Genomic DNA, 14536 nt, shown 5'->3' on the forward strand with positions numbered 1-14536 from the left:
AAAAAAAAAAAAATCAAACAACAACAACAAAACCCAAACAAAAACCACCAAACCCACAAAACTTGTACTAATGCAGTACAGTTTAGTGTTAGACAGCAGGAATAGAGAGCAGAACGTTAACTAGCAGGGGATGATGCAAAATTTATTTTAAACCTACTAACAATGTAAACAATTTCCATTAATTTACTATTTTTGATAATTATGAAAGTTGCCAAAAGTAGACCAGAACCTCAGGTGCTTAAGCAATAGGTCATGTCATCAAAATAAGGTCACTGTGATATTTTGGCTGTTTTTTCAAGTCACTAGTTAAGCAACTTTTTGCCCCTTTTTTTTTTTTCCTTCCTCCCAGTAGTATACTTATACCAGTTTATATTTGTTGGAAAAAAAATTTGAATTCAGCATATGAGTACCAAAAAATGTGCTGGAGAAAACAGTAAAGAATAATTGATTCTAACATACAGACTAAATTTATGCCTTTAATTCAATTCACTAAATCTTTTCTAAATACTAACAACTCTTTCAAAAACGAGTCTGAAAAACTGGCAATATTAGGACATCAGAACTCACGTAGAGTATATTTCTACATTAGTAACAAGTCTTCAGTACAGATGGCTAAGAAAGACTTAGCTATCTGGAAATTACCTGGAAAGACTGAAATAAAACTCAGCATAACAATTCTAATAAAACAAGTTCATTCTTCCTGATAATAATGATCAGTGAAAGAAAAGTAATTATTGAAGTCAGTTTAAAATGTTTTGTTCTCTTGTAAAGAGGAAGTATCACAAAGTTACTTAAATCTTATGATAAAGAATTAAGTATTAAGCAGCATGAGACATTCATTTTGCATTTGTGTGTGCTTTCTAGATTGATATATTAATATGAACACTGAGACAAAGAAAAGTGACCAACAGTGTTCAGCTTATAACACAAACCTGAGTATCAGAGCATGACTCCAATGGTTGATTAAGAACTGCAAATGCATAATAAGGACTAGAGTTAGCATCCAAACACAAAAAAGTGAAAAGCAAGGTCCTAATCAACTTTCTGCAAAATTCCTATTGGTGCAAGGACTTTTTAGAAACAACACAGTAAAACCGTGGAAAGAAACCATAAAAATTTTGTTTACTGTGAAGATGTTGGTTGGCATTTATCTTATATAACTATAATGATATAAATTTAGTTGTTTGAGTTTATGCCATTCACCTAGGCTCCCTTGAGAGAAAAAAAGAACCTTGAGAAAGGTATCTGTCATTCCTGAATGGACTGGAAATCCTTGGAAAATCCTTATTTCTCCCCAGTAACAACTGAGGAAGCCTCAATGACTAGATCAGGATGCAGCATGATGTTAGGACTATGCTACTTCAATGGCAGAATTGCCTCTCCATCCATTGTCCCACCATCTTGTGTCAGCTTTAACAAACTATGAAAAAACCAAACCAACCTGGGGGGGAACAAAAAAGTGGTCCATCTCATTCAACTCATCCCGTGGCTACGTGACTGATGATCCAACACGGGAGGAGAGGGAGGAGGAAGAACATGTGGTCAGAGATAGGCGGAAGAGGCAGGAAGAATAACCACTGCCTCACTATTAGATCAACTCAGTCTTAACACCAGGCCAAGTTCTTAGACTGCGAGAGCTGACTTTCAGAGGGTTAAAGTAAAATAAAAGCCACTCCTCAAGATTGTAATCAAAAGCACAAAGAAAAGGATGATTATTAACCCAGAAAAAGGGTCAAAATAAGTACAATCATACAGTAAGAAACTAGCACCTTACAGTTCAGTTAATGGGATAAAAAGAAGGGAAAAAAAAAAGGAGGGGGGGAAGGGGGAGGTAAATTTTCACTGAAACAGCAGTGCATCAGCTGAGAAGAGCTTCAGATATCTTTTTAAGTACGAAAAGGATATCTCAGAGGCCATAAGGGCATCTGAGATCTACAGGCAACACCACAAGTTAAAAGACCACTGGCAGGAAACAGTACTTGACTGTTCAGCCTCTGCAACAGTAGTAACATGGCTGTATGACCCACAGTTAAGAAATTAAAGTAAGCACAGTCAACTCATCATTAAGGAATCAATATACAAATACAAATACTTTTTGTGCAGCTTTTTCTAGTAAGAGTAAACAACAAAGAATTGTGCACTCCTGTTTTTTTTTTTTTTTTTAAATCAAAATGTACCTCTATTTCCATGACATTCACAAATAAAGCCTTTTGAAATTTCCAACTTCCATAAGGCTAATACATTCTAAACCTCATAAAACAGATTTTGAGGCATACACCTCCACCACAATATTTGGCAAAGAAGAAATCATTGAAACAAGAATAAAATCGTGATACAAAATAAAGTGATACAGATATCTATTTTTAGCCATACATATACACGTAGTAAAAACCTTCAGAATATATATTTTAAAAGACTGTTTCCTAACCTTTACAGAACAACATACAACGTACAGAAAACTGTGTTTAATAGAGTAAGCAACAACTCTTAGAGAGAAAATATGCATAAAACTGTTTGGCTGACAGGTCAATTATTTTCAAACAATACAATTGAAATTTATTATACAGGAAGAATACCATATGATAATACACTTTTATGAAGTTTCATATAGACAACTAAAAGTTGAGATTTTGTTCATGTATTCACTTAACTATTTTTCTACACATGCAATTAGCACTCTTTGCATGAGTAGGCATTAGTTTCTGAAGGGTTACATATTTTGTACAGACTACGTAGTTTGTATTTTTTAATACAATTTGTTATCACATACCCATGTGTCTGCATGAACAGGCCTGATGTTGCTGAGAAGTACCTCTTCATAATTTCCATAATCACAGAATTTAACAACTGCAGTTGTCCCAGAAGAATGGAGAGCTTCAATTTCTGCCCGGTAGAACTTAAAAGAGAAATTTTCAAAGGTCATAAAATACTACCTGAAATATCACAAACAGTTTAACAACTACCTTTTCATAAATACGTGTGTGTGTATATATGTATATATATATATTTTTAGTCTTAGTCAGTATTATTTTTTGAATAAGATTTGTACCAGCTATTAAACCGAATATATTAACCTTCAACATGATAGACTGCAAGGACATGGTAGAATGTATTTAGAATACTCATTAAGAAAATATGCAGCTTATGGAATTAGACTGAACATTTAAAAGACTTGTTTTCATTTCTCTGAAAGCAGAACAAATTCATCACTAACACAAATGCTGTTGTATACAGAGAAGTGTAACTGTAAGACTTCTTAAAATACATCTATCCATGCCTATAAGCTACATATGCTGTACATGCTAATATATACCTATTTTAATACATAATATGATAGAAATATGATAAAACTGTCCCTTCAGAAAGTCCTTTTTCTAAACACAAAACTTGATTTTTTTGACATTTATGCAAACACAGATCAGCCTTCTTCAAGATATTCAATCACCTTTATCTTACTGAACATAAAGAAATCACTGCCTCCTAACGTGGTTAAGCTCAGTATGTATTTTATCAATGCATTCCAAAATTGTCCTCAATGTGAGCGGCAGCATTTATTGTAACTACCTAAAAAACCAATAACTCTCAAAAAAACCCCTTCTAATGTGATGAATACTTTTCAGGTAACAGTCTGGGATTACCTCCTACCTACTTATTTTGCAAGTTTCATGCTTTCCAGAATTACGAAAACTTATCTTCCAGTAATGCAAATATGCTTCTCAAAATAGGAAACAATTCCATAATATGCCATTATATTTCACTAATCCGTCCACCCAAGCTACATATTCCTATTTCAGAGTCAACTCCCTATAAGTTGCCACTACCAAAAATTTTGCATGCCTTACCATGTTTTAGTCATACAAACAAAAGAGACAAAAATAAAGTCATGCTGCTGAGCTAACACTATCTACTTCCTCTAAAAAAAGACAAAAAAAGGAAAAAACCTTAAATAAATAACAAAAAATAACCACCAACAACAAAAAGACAGAAAATGGTGGGAATAAAACCTATTCAAAGAACAATAAAATCTAAGGTAGTTCTCAGACTATAAGAAAGGGTCAAAACCTGAAGAAACTACCCAAGAAGAGTGACAGAAAACTCCTGAACAGGTAATAAAAAATTCAAAGAAAATAATCAAAAACATTTTTAGCAAAGGAGAAGATGAAAGGAAAGTGACTTGCTGCAAGAGAAATCTTATCAATAGGAAAAACAGCTGAAAAGGAAGTATTTAAATTTTAAAAATCAGTAAAACAAAAACCATCATGCAGCATAACTTATTTGTTGCACAAATTCTTCAGCTAATAGTCTACTAGTGATAATAAAAAAATAAGCCTTTTGCTGTTTCCTTTCTGTAACAATTGAAAAACTCCCTCTTTTATTTCAAACAGCCCCATTCCTGCAGACTCTGGTCTCCCCTTGCGCTAGTAAAGGTTGCATGCTGACTTATTCTAGAAAAAGGCATTGCACATCTACCATTACAGACTATTCTAGATAGCACAGCATCCTGTTTCTTGTTCCTTGGAAAAGAATACGGGCACCTAGCTCCATATTCATCCTTTCAAATTATCAGCGCTTAAGTCAAATGCTTCAGTTAGGAGCTTAGTCATCCTAAAGTCCACCTAAATGAGAGAAACAATCACCTTCAAGATGACTTAATTTAAGCATTTAAAGTTTCATGCAATGAATACAAGAGACATATCTCATATATAATAAAAAAAATAGAACAAGAAGCTAGCCAAGAAGCACACTACGCACCTATGAACGAAGCCTGTGTCTCTGCTATATCTCCCACATGTACGTAAGAAAACAATAAAGGTACAATTTGAGGTACTTCTCATTTGACAAAGGCATACCTTGTTGTCTTCCCAATAAAGAGCAAAACATTCATCCCCTGGTCTCCAACTTTTTCCATATTCCATGTGAATCGATGGTTCTAATATTTTCTCTGGTTTGATGGGCCCAGATCTCCTTTTGGGACCGGTGTTGTAATACAACATTTTATCATCAAAACATGGGATTGTAGTGGGTCCTGATGATTTGATAGGTCCTACTCGTCTTCCTTTCTGATGATGCTCAGTATCTCCATTTGGTACAGCATTAAAATTATCAGTTCTACCAGGATTTTGGTAATCATTGTTAACACCAAAATGTTGCTCACTTTTTACCATAAAGGCTTCACTACTTATTGTTCGTGCCTTCCTATCACAAAAATTTTCAGAATTATGTATTTGGTTTTCCCTTTTCCCACGTTTCTGGTTATTGTTGTCTGTAGTATCTTGAACAGCAGAGTTCTCCTTGAATTCTGTGAAAGACACCCCTTTTCCTACTCTGTTTTGCATATTGTTATCCCTTTTTTTGAAAGTAATATCACTCTGGTGAGTGGCTATGGAATAACCCAAATCCTTTGGCCTATCATTTCTAGGATAATGTCTGTCACTTTTATTTTTTTCATCTGTCCAATGTTCTAAAGAGTTGTGCCTTTCAGGACCTCTGTTTCTTGGTAAGCCACCACTTTCCAAAGCCTGCCTTGAATTCTGAATATCCCTTTGAAAACGAGGGGGTTTCTCATTCCTTGGTTGTCTCATGTCATTGCGAGAAATGTGTCTTGAATGATTCTCTTTGATGCCATTCTGTTCTGTATTCATAACTTTGTGCTGTACTTGATGTGGTGGCTGAAATTGCAATTTTGGTTCTACAAAGAAAAAAATTATTTCAATTATTAACATATCCACACAAATGTATTTTAGAAATAGTGTTTCAGACCCTAACTGGTAAGCAATAGTATCATTTAGAAAAGTATGCAATATTTAACCTTTGTGATACAGAAATTAAATGGTACACAGAAAATTTAGCAGAGACATTTGAATGGTAATTCCTAGTTATTGGAAAACTTACACTACTCTGGGCTGTACTTAGAACTGAACCACCTACCAGTATGAGAAAAGCTGGGCATAATTTCCAGGAGGTTACTCATTTCTCCCTATGGACATCAGTAACTCACTTGAATAACAGCCATTTAAGACAGAAAAATAGAATTCCAACATGGAGAAAGGAAGAGGGAGAAAAATGAGAAGAAAAAAGGAATACTTTTAAACTGAATTGAGACTTTCTGTAAAAATAACTTGTTAACAGCTATTCAGCATAAAAGACAAAGGCAAGAAATAGAAGTGATAAAACGAACACAGCTGACAAACCGTAGATAACGGGAATAGTAACAAAGCCCACGACTCTGGAGACCCTAATCAATGAGCCGTAACAGCAACTGCTCAAGCATTACCTTTAAGAGATTTAACCAGAACTAACTACTGAGAAGAAAAACAAGATGGTCATGGATCTCATGAGGAAGAGCAAACTTGCTATGGGATGCTCCGGAGAAGGGGAATTGTGGGGATCTGTGAAACTTTTTATGGAATTATATTCTTTTTAGGCAGAAATAGAATTTTTAATGGGATGTTTACGTGACGAACCAAGGGAGAGGAAAGATCAAGATTAATCCAGGAGGAATAAGCATGAGAAAATAAAGAAGGAATGAGATTAAACAGGACAGTTGCAAGTAAGCAGGCTGCTGGTCAATACACTTGCCAGGCCAAACTGTCCAAGCGATCACTGTAGCCTGTCTCACCTCCTTATCAAAATCGTTTCTAAAAATCTTCTGTGTGATTAAGTTCTCTATTCTGTGCATGAGGGGAAATGTTTTTAAACCTGCTGGCGAACTCGAGACAGGATAAGCTGGTAAGTGGGACAAGAAAGACCTGGCAGCTGAATACTGGAGAGACCACAGGTCTGAAGGCCATCTACCAGGAAGACTGCAGGTCTGGGCTCAGATACCGGACAGACCTACGTAAGTACACTCGTGCAACCCTCCTGCGACCTTCAGGTTGTACAAACCAGCAAGTTGGACAAGAGGCATCTGAGGTGGGTACCAGAGGTCAAGGGTCTAGGGGCCAGGAGAGACCCATGTGCATGTGGGTGGCTGGGTATGAGGGCTGCTAACAGACTTTGAACCCGATCGAAAGGGAAAGCATAAACCCATTAGAGTGATTCATGTTTATATGAGCAATTTTGTGCCTGCAAGTGTCATTCGCTTGCCCGTGTCCATCCGTGGCAGTTGCCCACAGATGTATGGTGTGCATAGTCTGGTGTGTGTGCACGGGCCTGGTGGGACTACGCGCTCAGGCTCTGTGCTGCCTGGCCCTGAACACACTCCTATGGGGAGGAAAAACTAAGAACTCCAGTTTACATGTTACCACTAGAAACAATCAATGCTGACACCTGACAACAAATGTATCAATTTTCATAGTTACTTGCCACATGGTGAGAGTTAAAATTAAAATGTAAATTTTAGCTTTTTTAAAAAAAAAAAACCAACCCAAACTTCCTTGCATCATATTATTATTAATAGCTCACAGAATCTTTTTCAATTTAATTAACTAAATTGGCTAATACGAAACTAGTTTTATTTTTACATACACTTGATTTACCCTAACTTTTAGAAGTCAAAAAGGTTTGACTAAAATGACCTAGTGGTTTGGGGTTTTTTTTTTAAAGTGACATAAGCATACATGAGGCTTAGCTTGATTGTAATCTTGATAAAAAACACATTTTACTGCAAAATTTATTACTTTGAAACCAATGCTTTTAATGCATGAATATGTAAATACATACTACTAAGAAAGAACCAAGAGTTTCATAAATACTCTTTTTTTTTTTTAAATCTTGTAACACTTAATTTTTTATTTTTTTTTTTTTTTAAGATGAAATCCTTCAAGTCTAAAAGACCTCTTTATGTCTCCTTTACAAATGGAACATGAAAATACTGGCTGTCTTTGTTTTATGTCTGCAACTTTTCTGTAAGCATCTTCATTACACTTTTCCACTTCTGTATAATACATACCAATCTTCTAGATTTCCTGTTGTCTAGAAAGGTTTATCTTCCTAATTAATTAACAGTCTTCCTTCATGACATTCTTAATTTATACCTCATCTCCTCTGGTAGTAAAATCCTTGGGCTTCCACTCTTCCTACTCCCAACTTACACTCTCATGTCTATCCCTAATGTTAACTACACATGAAATGACTGAACTGTTTGATGACCTCTGAATGTTTACTGCCTTGTATACACCATTAAAGAAAAATGTGTATAAAATTCTAAAATACTTCATTATAAATCATCTTATTTAATATTCTGTAACATGAAATTCATTAAACAAAGTCACTTGCACAGGGGAAAGTTGTTCCAATGGTAAAAGTAAAAATGGGCTAAAGACTAGATTGGGCATGCTAATATTTTGCTAGTTGGCAGAATTTTAGGATTGACTTAGAATTTAAATGGTTCCTCTTGAGGGCTGTCCTTTGACCTTTTTCTAAATGAAGAAACATTTTCTGGGCTGAAATGGGTAGTCACCTCGAACAGCATCTAGTACATACAAGGACTCTGTACAACTGCAAGACGTATCCCCAAAGCATGCAGAGCAGTTATAATAATTTAGTTAAAGCCTTGAGGGAAAACTGAAACATATACATATTATTCTATAATTGGAAAAGGTTCACTGAAATTTCTATTCAATTTCATAGCATGTAATAAGTAATTTTAGCTACTGTCTAGGCACCTTAATGAAAATAACTAGTTTTACTAGACACCAAAAAATCTGCATATACTAGATCTCCGAGCAACCTACTTCCGTCGCACAGCTGCAGAGATCTTCTCATTCTACCCTTCTTCCACCTCTTTGACCTGCTTTCCAATAAAAAGTTACAAACATTCTCATGTGAGACAATATTTTCTGTCTTTAGAAAGGCAATATTAATCTTGAAAATCTAGAAAGAAATAATTCAGAACTCAAATGCTGTTTGTTTACTTAACAAGAATTACCTGTAAAATAGGACTTTAGAGTTATAACCCGCTATTCCATGAATATTTAAAACAGAGTAACTGCTAAGAAAAAATAGCAATACATTTAAACATTGGCATGAATAGCTCCACCCAGAACTAAGTTGTTAGGAAGAACTCCTATTATCTCCTTTCTTCAAGCAACAGAAATTTTAGCAGTATGTTAATAGAAAAGGCCATCTGTTGCAGATCTACTTAACAACAACAAATTTCTAATCTATCAGTTGCAAAAGTAGGACTATCGGATGATCAAATAATTTCTACCCAACATAATGTGATCATGATACAAAAGCAACAAGCTGACTTTAAAGTATGTTGGAACTTTCAGTTACAGGGGTTTTTTTTAAATATTATGGGAAAATTTAAATAATACTGTGTTAGCATAGAAAGAGACCAGAGAATTTCAAAACAGTGAACATAAGCATCTTTTTTCTAGGTCTATTTACTGTGACATGCAAAAGCTGCTCACACAACACCTGACATTTTTCTACTCTAACCTTAAGATATGCAAAACCTAGTTAACTGATGTATTCTACAAAGATGCAGTTATTGTCCTAAAAGCTTCCCAGGGGACCACATCATATGCAACAGCCTTGAATGAGCAGAACACGCTAACTGATTGTTTAATGTTCAAGCACAACCCATTCACAAACAGAAACTGCTAAATGACAGTAAATATTTCTTTGTAAACAGTCGCCAATGAAAAAAGCCTAGAGATGAGAATGTTACAGGTTCTTCATGAATTTGTGCTGTCTGGTCTGATCACCAAAAAACTGAAGGGAATCTAAAGCTGCTTCTATAGAAAAAGTTAAGCAATGAGGTATGTTATTCACAGATTGTCCATTGCAGCTGCTGTTCCTTGCTTCTACGTCTTCTTGCCCCACCTCCAACAAAGTATTAGCTAATGTTCCCAGAAAAGTAACAGTTCCTACAGGGCAGTAACAAACAAATATTAATTTGGCATTTGACAAGAAGATTTGGTACACTACTCTCTCAAACAGCCAGATGCATCAGCCCAGTCATCATCACTGTAATCGGACATTTGGGAATGCGGCCTGGAAAAAATCTATTTCAAAATTAATGACAAGGCTCTTGTCATCTATTGGGTAGTTTTAAGATGACGAATAGTGTTTTGCAGTTTGAAACCTTCACTCAGTTTTTTTACTCATTTTAGCTTTTGTATGTGATGACTCAAGAAGACCGTACAGAACCAAACACATTCCCTTGCTTACCAGAAACCAGCAGGACCTGCTGCAATTGGAAATCCCAGCCAACACAATTTAAAAAGCACTGCCCCATGCACAATGGAATTTAAGTTGTAGTTTGTGGATTTTATCATGTTTAATAATGTGGTTAAACTCAAAGACAGTAGCCCTTTCCACACCGGTGGCAATGATTTGGGTTTCTCCTTCCAACTTAAATTATGGTTTTATGCAACTTTATTGAAGCATGTCTTTAAGACAGCTGCCCCCAGGGCATGTTCTATCTTGAACTGGCCAAGAGATTAAAAAATTAGAAGGAAATTAATGATACATTTGCACACATTTCCTGTCATGGAGTAAAATTCCAGCTACTCAAGAGCTTTGTCAAGTTACATAAATATCAATATCTTTCTTTCTGAAATGTAGTAACACTGAGGAACTGGAACTTGAGTTCATGTTTCTGTTGAAATAAAATAAATACAAGCTGAGGATGATGATGATGATAATAATAAAGTGGCAAAAAAAGCCCCAAAACATTCTGCAATTGTATACACTACAAACTTTAACTTACAGGATAAAAGGACTGAAACAAAAATTGGTAATTTTCTTATTACTCTTTAAGTGTATGAAATTCACTGTATTTTTCTCTCATATTTAAAGAGAAGTTATTGACAAAATAAAAATACAAAAGTCTCCTAACATTTCACCAATGCTAACATAACACTACAACAAAAGTAAGTTTTATTTTCTTGATATTCACAATTAACACTGACTGACGTTTAATTTTTAGAAGTAAAGCTGCATAATAAACAACTATTTTGCAATTTGGATCTCTTACTGTCAATAAGGCACCACATTCGTTGAAAACACAGCTACTAAGTGGTAAATTCCAAAGGTTACAAATTCCCTTTAACTCCAAAAAGTCAGACTCTTTTTTTCCTCCCAAGTTCCCTCGCCCCCAAATATTCAAATAAATTGTGTGATCAGGAAATAAAACAAATAATGTTTAATTATATTCTACTGCATTACCAACATATCTCAAACCTTTAACTTATTTTGGTAATATATAAAGCATAATGAACTAAAACAAGAAAAAGACTGTTGAAATTAGACAAGATATACTAGCCCCAAATTGTCCAAAGAATATGTTACCATATAAAAACAAAACAAAAAAAACCCATACATTACACATCCTGGTTTCCCTCAAGCATTAACAGTTAAGTAGGAGGACAGAAATTTGAATTGGAAAGCACAGAAATGCCCCGTCTGTCCCTTTGGAGATCTCTGGGACTGGGTCCCTAAGAGTTTGGGTGTGTAACCTTCTGCTTGTGATAAATGCTCACTTTCCACTAAAGTCCTATTTTTAAGAGTTAATATGAAACAGTAAGAAAATGTCTGCCGAAGTCAACTGTCTGCAAACCCTCCTACATGGTCAGTACCTCTTTCGTCACTTATCTCCCGCAGACAACACTGGTGGCAGCAAACATAAGGGTAACTGCAGCTAAATTAGGTGAGATGCTCAGATGCAGAGTGAGTGGAGGCAAGAGTCCACATGATACTGATGTTACACAGCATCATTCAAACCACTACAAGAGTATGCACTGTAATAATGGAATGCATATTTGAAGAAGAATACTGACAAATGAGTTTGTTGAGAAAAGAGATAAAGCAGTCTGGAAAAAAGTCTTTGATGAAAGGCTAGGAAAGCTCAATCCACACAGCTAACACAGCTGATGGAAAATACAGGTCAATTACGTCTTATAAATAGCTACTAGGAAAGCAAATTTTGATCACTCTTTATATGGCAAGAAAGACATAATATTATGCAGCAGTTAGAAGCTGAGTATAGAAAACTGAGATTAGAAATGGAAAATTCTTTTTTTTAAATGCTGATCTTTAATTGCTGAAACAATTAACCTTGGAGTAGAATTAATTCACCACCTTTAAATCAAAACTGCATGTCTAAATTTGTATTTCAGTCACAGCCTAACTGTTGGAGCAAGAAACAGAAGACTACAGCCTATGACTTTTCCCTTCTCCTGAAGTGGCCCTGTTAACAGACTACACAGACATGCTACCTCTCACTTGCTTTTTCTGTGACCCCATTAATGTTGTAGTTTGTTGCACAGGAGGTTCAGTTTAACAGGAAGAGCATGAAATGTCCACCCCAAGCACAGCCTGTCTCTTGGGAGGACTGAAGAGGCAATTCTGCGCAGTCTGAAACTGAAAAGATTTTGGCCTTCTACATCCTGGGTCAATGCTCTAACCAAAACCATCATTATGTTTCTTACCCCATTTAAATAACAAATAAATAAATAATTATGAAAGGGTTAATCTTTGCTTGAGTCTTACAAAGATGTAGATGTCTGCCAAAAGCTTCTGGGGCTTTCGATACTGAGCAGATGGAAGCACCAGCCTATTCTCAGACCCTAAGAACCGAAGAGAGAGAAAGTATCTGAAACATGCCTGGTTCTCAGCATTTTGTCCATTATTTCTTAATTCTACACTCAGAGTTTCTGGCACAGTTTTGTTCTCCCTGATAATCCTTGTGTTTACTTATTTAAGTTGGCAAAGATGGATGAATTGTTCCTCATAACAAAAGAAAAATAAGAAGATGATTAATGGAAAAATCTTTGTGTTCAGTAGCAGAAATAATCCAAGTGCAAGCAAAGGCAGCTAGTTGACAGCAATTTTGTCTACTATTTTTGTTATCTCTCACAGTCAGCAGGTTTCTCTTGCCAACCAAAACTCAAACTGCTTAATTTCAACACAGAAATATTTTCATAGGTGTCACCAACCATCCACAGCTAAAAATAAACAAATAAATATGTAGTATAAAACGATGGGTTGGTTTGTTTTAATTCTTTGCATTTCATTTAATAAAGTATGTTTACTATATGCTATGTTTTACAATTAAAGAACTAGCAGATTATGGAGTCAGGTATTTAAAAATTTTGACAGCTCTAATTACTTAAAACAATATTTCATTAACTCTGAAAAAAGGAGATGAAATGCAAAAAAAACCTCACAAGACACCACTTACAGGGCAAAAGACTAACACGTTACTGTCTTATAACTAATTTGTACTTTAAAAAAAAAACCTAACAATGACAAACAAACAACAAAAAGCTTAATGTGCTGTCTTAACTCTAAAAAGGAAGAGAAGTACCTCCTAAAAAAAATACAAAGGTATTTCAATTCATAGATGTTTTTCTACTTGGTCTAAATCCAACTATGAAAAGGTACCAAATAAAAGATACTAAATTAGACAACTGTTCTGCAGTTCCTGTTCACAGACAGAACCAACTAGCCTGGTTACTGCAAATCCAGAAGTGAATTTAGAAATTCTCAACAGTACTGAGGTTTCAGGTGCAATTAGAAACACTAGATAAGAAAAACAAGAAGGGATGCACAGAGAAAAGCAAATCGCTCCTCTATGTACTTGAAAAGAAACAATTCTTTCCAGACACTTTCTCTCCAGATCACATAAGCCATTTTTGAAGAAAACATGGCATGGCACAGAATGAAAAAATACTTACCTCAGATCAGCAAAACTGCCTTTTGTTTTTGCTTCTGCATAGACTCTCAGTCAATTAGAAGAACTACAATCTGTCTGAAGCATAGAGAAGCCTAATGCTTGCGATAATGATAAATATGGCCATTCCAGGTAATCACATGCTCCTGATCATATGCATTAGTGTAATAGTAGGGGTGTGCTCATTTATTTAAAGCCACTATCCCTATACAAAGGCCATCTCTCTGAACATCTAAAAAACAAACTGGGATTTTAGAGACCATATGGGACAGCAAGGGACCAGAAATACTGCAGAACAATCAATCTTCTTTTGTATTCAGTGGAGACTGTACTATGCTACATATAAATGCAGAAAAACCTGCTTGCCAGGGCCCTCCTTAGTACAATCACTGTGCAGAAAAATCAATGAAGAGATCTTAATCTTGGCTATATAAATTACATATTTGAGTTGTTTCTAGCAATTTCCCCGATGTGCCTTTCATTTCTGACCACTACTTTTCTAATACTAAGAGAGAACTATACGCCTCTACTGCTAACAACTGACAGGATTGAACGAAATGAAAAAGGTGCTGGTAATATATATCCTGTTTTCTGCAAACACTTGGATGCAGACTTCATGATGAAAGAGTTCACAGTGGTAAGTATAATCTCTGCAGATACATCATCACTCTACAAACACTGTTAACACTCACGTCATCTCAGTTTCCATGGAACTTAAGACAGCTAATAACTAAGAATTTAAATGAGATTATTTTCAACCACAGAGGCATAAAAATGGCAGAAAAATAACACTTTCAAGAAATGATTTTTAAGATGTGTTTCAATTCATCAGACTGCACAGGTTTTCTCAAACTTGACAAAGAAAAAAAAAAAGCACTTTTAAAGAAACAAAAAGCCTGCAATTCTGCATAT

General features: G+C 35.3%; 1 protein-coding gene across 2 annotated transcripts in view; it reads right to left on the reverse strand.

The window, feature by feature from the left end:
* The window catches only part of TDRD3 (tudor domain containing 3), a 110455-nt gene that overhangs the window by 22313 nt on the left and 73606 nt on the right, over nucleotides 1-14536 (reverse strand). For both annotated transcript variants that reach the window (XM_069802600.1, XM_069802601.1), the window contains 2 exons: nucleotides 4851-5689; nucleotides 2771-2896 (listed from right to left, as the gene is read on the reverse strand). In XM_069802600.1, the coding sequence (XP_069658701.1) occupies nucleotides 2771-2896; nucleotides 4851-5689 (965 nt within the window). The remainder of the gene's footprint in view (nucleotides 1-2770; nucleotides 2897-4850; nucleotides 5690-14536) is intronic.

The sequence above is a fragment of the Haliaeetus albicilla genome, chromosome 15 (assembly GCF_947461875.1).
Source record: "Haliaeetus albicilla chromosome 15, bHalAlb1.1, whole genome shotgun sequence".
Classification (NCBI taxonomy): Eukaryota; Metazoa; Chordata; class Aves; order Accipitriformes; family Accipitridae; genus Haliaeetus; species Haliaeetus albicilla.